We start from the raw sequence: 3,102 nt of genomic DNA on the forward strand, positions 1-3,102 counted from the left end.
AATAAATACATTTTTAAAACAAAAACATAATAGTTTACCTTAGAGATGCAGCAATTTGTCGCTTTTAAAAGAACATTAACTGTTCTCTGTCTATTAAATACTGTATATATATATATTAGAAAGCTCACTTGTAGCCATCTCCATATTGAATTAAATTTGTGCATTTATTGTTTTAGGTTTGTGACAGCATCTTGAGACATTCACAAAGCATCTGATCAGTGCCACAGTGCTGCAGGCAGACAGGTTCCTGCAGGACAGTTCTCTAAAGCAGCTCTGAAGACCTGGAGGCTCACCCAGTGCGGAACAGGACCAAGAAGTCTGGTCTAGTCCAGGAGCTGCAGCGGTGCTGTGTCTCTGTACCAGCTGCTCTTCATGGAGAACAATCTGCAGGACACCTTCAGAGACTGTGGCTCTGCTGAAGATGCTCATCACATCTCCTCTGACCACAGCTGAATCTGAGAGGAGCTTCTCAACACTGAAGAGAATCCAGACTTTCCTCAGGTACAACATCACATCTCACTGCACTGACCATGCTCTATAGAGAAGAATCTTGTTAAAACATCCCTGAATTTAACCAGACTCATGAAGAAATTTGCTTCTCAGTTACGTACTAAAAATAAAAACTACATGACTGTTTTATTATTTGGATTTGTTTAACGAATACACTGTCGTGAAACAACTTAGTACGTGTTTGATTGCTTTTTGAGATACGTCTATTTTGGAGTTGTAGCCCCGCCTGGAGAAAAATCCACCAGCCGCCACTGACGTCTGATTCTTGTTACGCTTCAAGTTTTCTATTTCTAAGTGTTCATGTTGTTAGTTGTCCTGCCACCTTTTTATTTTAATTTAAGTTTTTACTTAGTTTTTCTGTCACTCTGGCTGCATCATGGGWCCTTGGCAGTTCTATTTTACGAAATGTCAAGAAAAGTAACAAAAATAGATAAATAAATTATCTATTTTTTGTTTTGTTTCGTTTTGTTTGTCTTGATGGGCACATGATTCAGTACAATAAAAGTGGCGTTTATCATCAGGGTAAATTCATTGTAAATTATGCTGACATGGTTAGGTGGCTGATTACTTTTTGATTTTTATTGCGGCATGTGGCAGAGGAGACTTTTCAATCCAAACAATCTTGCCAAAATGATGACTTGAAAACTAGAAATCATAGCTGGAATTGATGGAAAAATAACAGAAAACAAGGTGAAAATGCTGCAATATTACTTCAAACATAATTAATTAGTGGTGTGTGTGTGTGTGTGGGTGGGGGGGGAGTGGTGTACGTCAACCTTTTTAAAGATCAGTACCTGAAGGCTTCTATCAGACGTTCCACTTTTTGAGCTTCTCCCTGGACACGAATGTGGGCCTGAAACTTCCTCAGTGCTTCATCCAGCTCCATCCCTGAGAAGTCCATTTCATCCACCACACAGCTGCAGAGAATAAAAAGGCAAGCATCCGGAATTAGAAAAAAAAAAAGAAAAAATCTAAAAGCATATAGCAGAAGCCATATCTATTCATGCTTTCTTCCATCTGCTTCCAGGTCGCAGGATAAGTTTATTTCCTGCTGGCATTAAAGGATAAGCGCAGACACAGCTTTCTCTTCTGCTCACACATGCACCCAAAATGCTTCTAAGCAGAAAATCCTCACCATGATGACTTTAATTAAATAAGCAAAAGGTCTATTTAAATGAGCTCAGACGCACAAACACAAAATGGACAGCTTAGAGAAGTTAAAGGTGATTCTGAAAACCGAGTACAAAGTAAGATGTTTTGGTTTACTTCAAACCTGTTCTTTAAAAATGCTTCTTTTCTGCTTTCTCATCCAACTTTTGCTTTGAACGTCGTCCCGTTCAAATAAGAGAATGGAGTTAATATCACGGTTGTATTCCAGAGCTGTGGTAAGACTCGCCTTTGCCTCTGATCCTCTCTGTTTGTTGTTTAAAAAGAAAAAAAAAAACAGCAAAATGTGCACAAACACATGCACCGTGCATTCAGATGGATGACTGTGAACAAAGGGTTTATGAGTCGAGTACTCAAGTGTGACACGTGCTGCTCCAGCAGAAAACACTAGCTGATGTTATACTACTGCTAGGAAAAAAAGAGATGACATCACCACTTTTGGAAGGTTTTAGCTGTTTTGTAGACACTAAAACAGGAGAAACCTCTTCCAGAAATAACAGAAAGCGGTTGAATGGTGAAAAAGCATCATCATTCAGCTTTCAGTAAAAATTTGTTAAAGTTCGGTTTGAGTTAAACAGAAAAACCTGCTAAAACAGAAGCCTTGTCACCACAGACTCTTAGCATTCTGCTTATATTTCCAAGCTGAGAGAAATTCCTGGTTGCATGACATCTTTTCATTTGCACTCGATAGCTGCTTCTCCGTCTGGAACTTTCTCGGCTGTAATTTATTTTATTTTTTTCACAAAGCTCCAAACGTCTGACAACGCTAACRAGTCTGTGAATTCAGAAGGAACATATTTTGCATGTCAGGATCCGTGCTGTTTTTAAGACACGCAACACGACTGGCTCTGCCTGGATGGAGTCTGTGCAGGAAGTGACATCGTCTGGATGACAACAGCATATACAGTATTGCCCCTCAGCATGCATCCTTAGTGTTTAGAATTAATGGCACCTTCTAAGATGTACAAGTTGGTCTGACATGTGCACTAATGCACCCCCATACCATCACAGATGCTGGCTGTTAAACAGCACGCTGATAACGAGACGTGAAAAGAGCATTTGGCCGTTTTTCTATTTGTCTCAGTCTATCTTCTATAAGCTCAGAAAGCAGCAGTTTTTTTTCTGGGGATTGAATTCAAGGTTAAGAATTCCAGTGCAGACAGTATTTGTTAAAATATATCTGCATTAATTAGTCGAACTTGAAGTTAAACAAACAGATGTTCCTGAATTAGGGCTTCCTAAACTTTTCCATGTTATGGCCTCCTCAAACAGCGTGAGCCACAAACAATGCCACAAAATATTTACTGTAATAAAATGGAAATATTATTTCAATATATTATCACAAATTACACTGTATTTTAACAAAATGACTGAAAAATCAGGTAAGATTTTATAACAAATTAAAACATTTATTCAATATACATA

At 38.5% G+C, this 3,102-nt stretch overlaps 1 protein-coding gene across 2 annotated transcripts in view; it reads right to left on the bottom strand.

Annotated features, from left to right (window-relative positions):
- iqsec3a (IQ motif and Sec7 domain ArfGEF 3a) overlaps window positions 1-3,102 on the bottom strand; it is a 96,110-nt gene that overhangs the window by 25,193 nt on the left and 67,815 nt on the right. For both annotated transcript variants that reach the window (XM_014004779.1, XM_014004780.1), the window contains exon 6: window positions 1,305-1,427. In XM_014004779.1, the coding sequence (XP_013860233.1) occupies window positions 1,305-1,427 (123 nt within the window). The remainder of the gene's footprint in view (window positions 1-1,304; window positions 1,428-3,102) is intronic.

The sequence above is a fragment of the Austrofundulus limnaeus genome, unplaced genomic scaffold (genome assembly GCF_001266775.1).
Source record: "Austrofundulus limnaeus strain Quisiro unplaced genomic scaffold, Austrofundulus_limnaeus-1.0 Scaffold26, whole genome shotgun sequence".
NCBI lineage: Eukaryota > Metazoa > Chordata > Actinopteri > Cyprinodontiformes > Rivulidae > Austrofundulus > Austrofundulus limnaeus.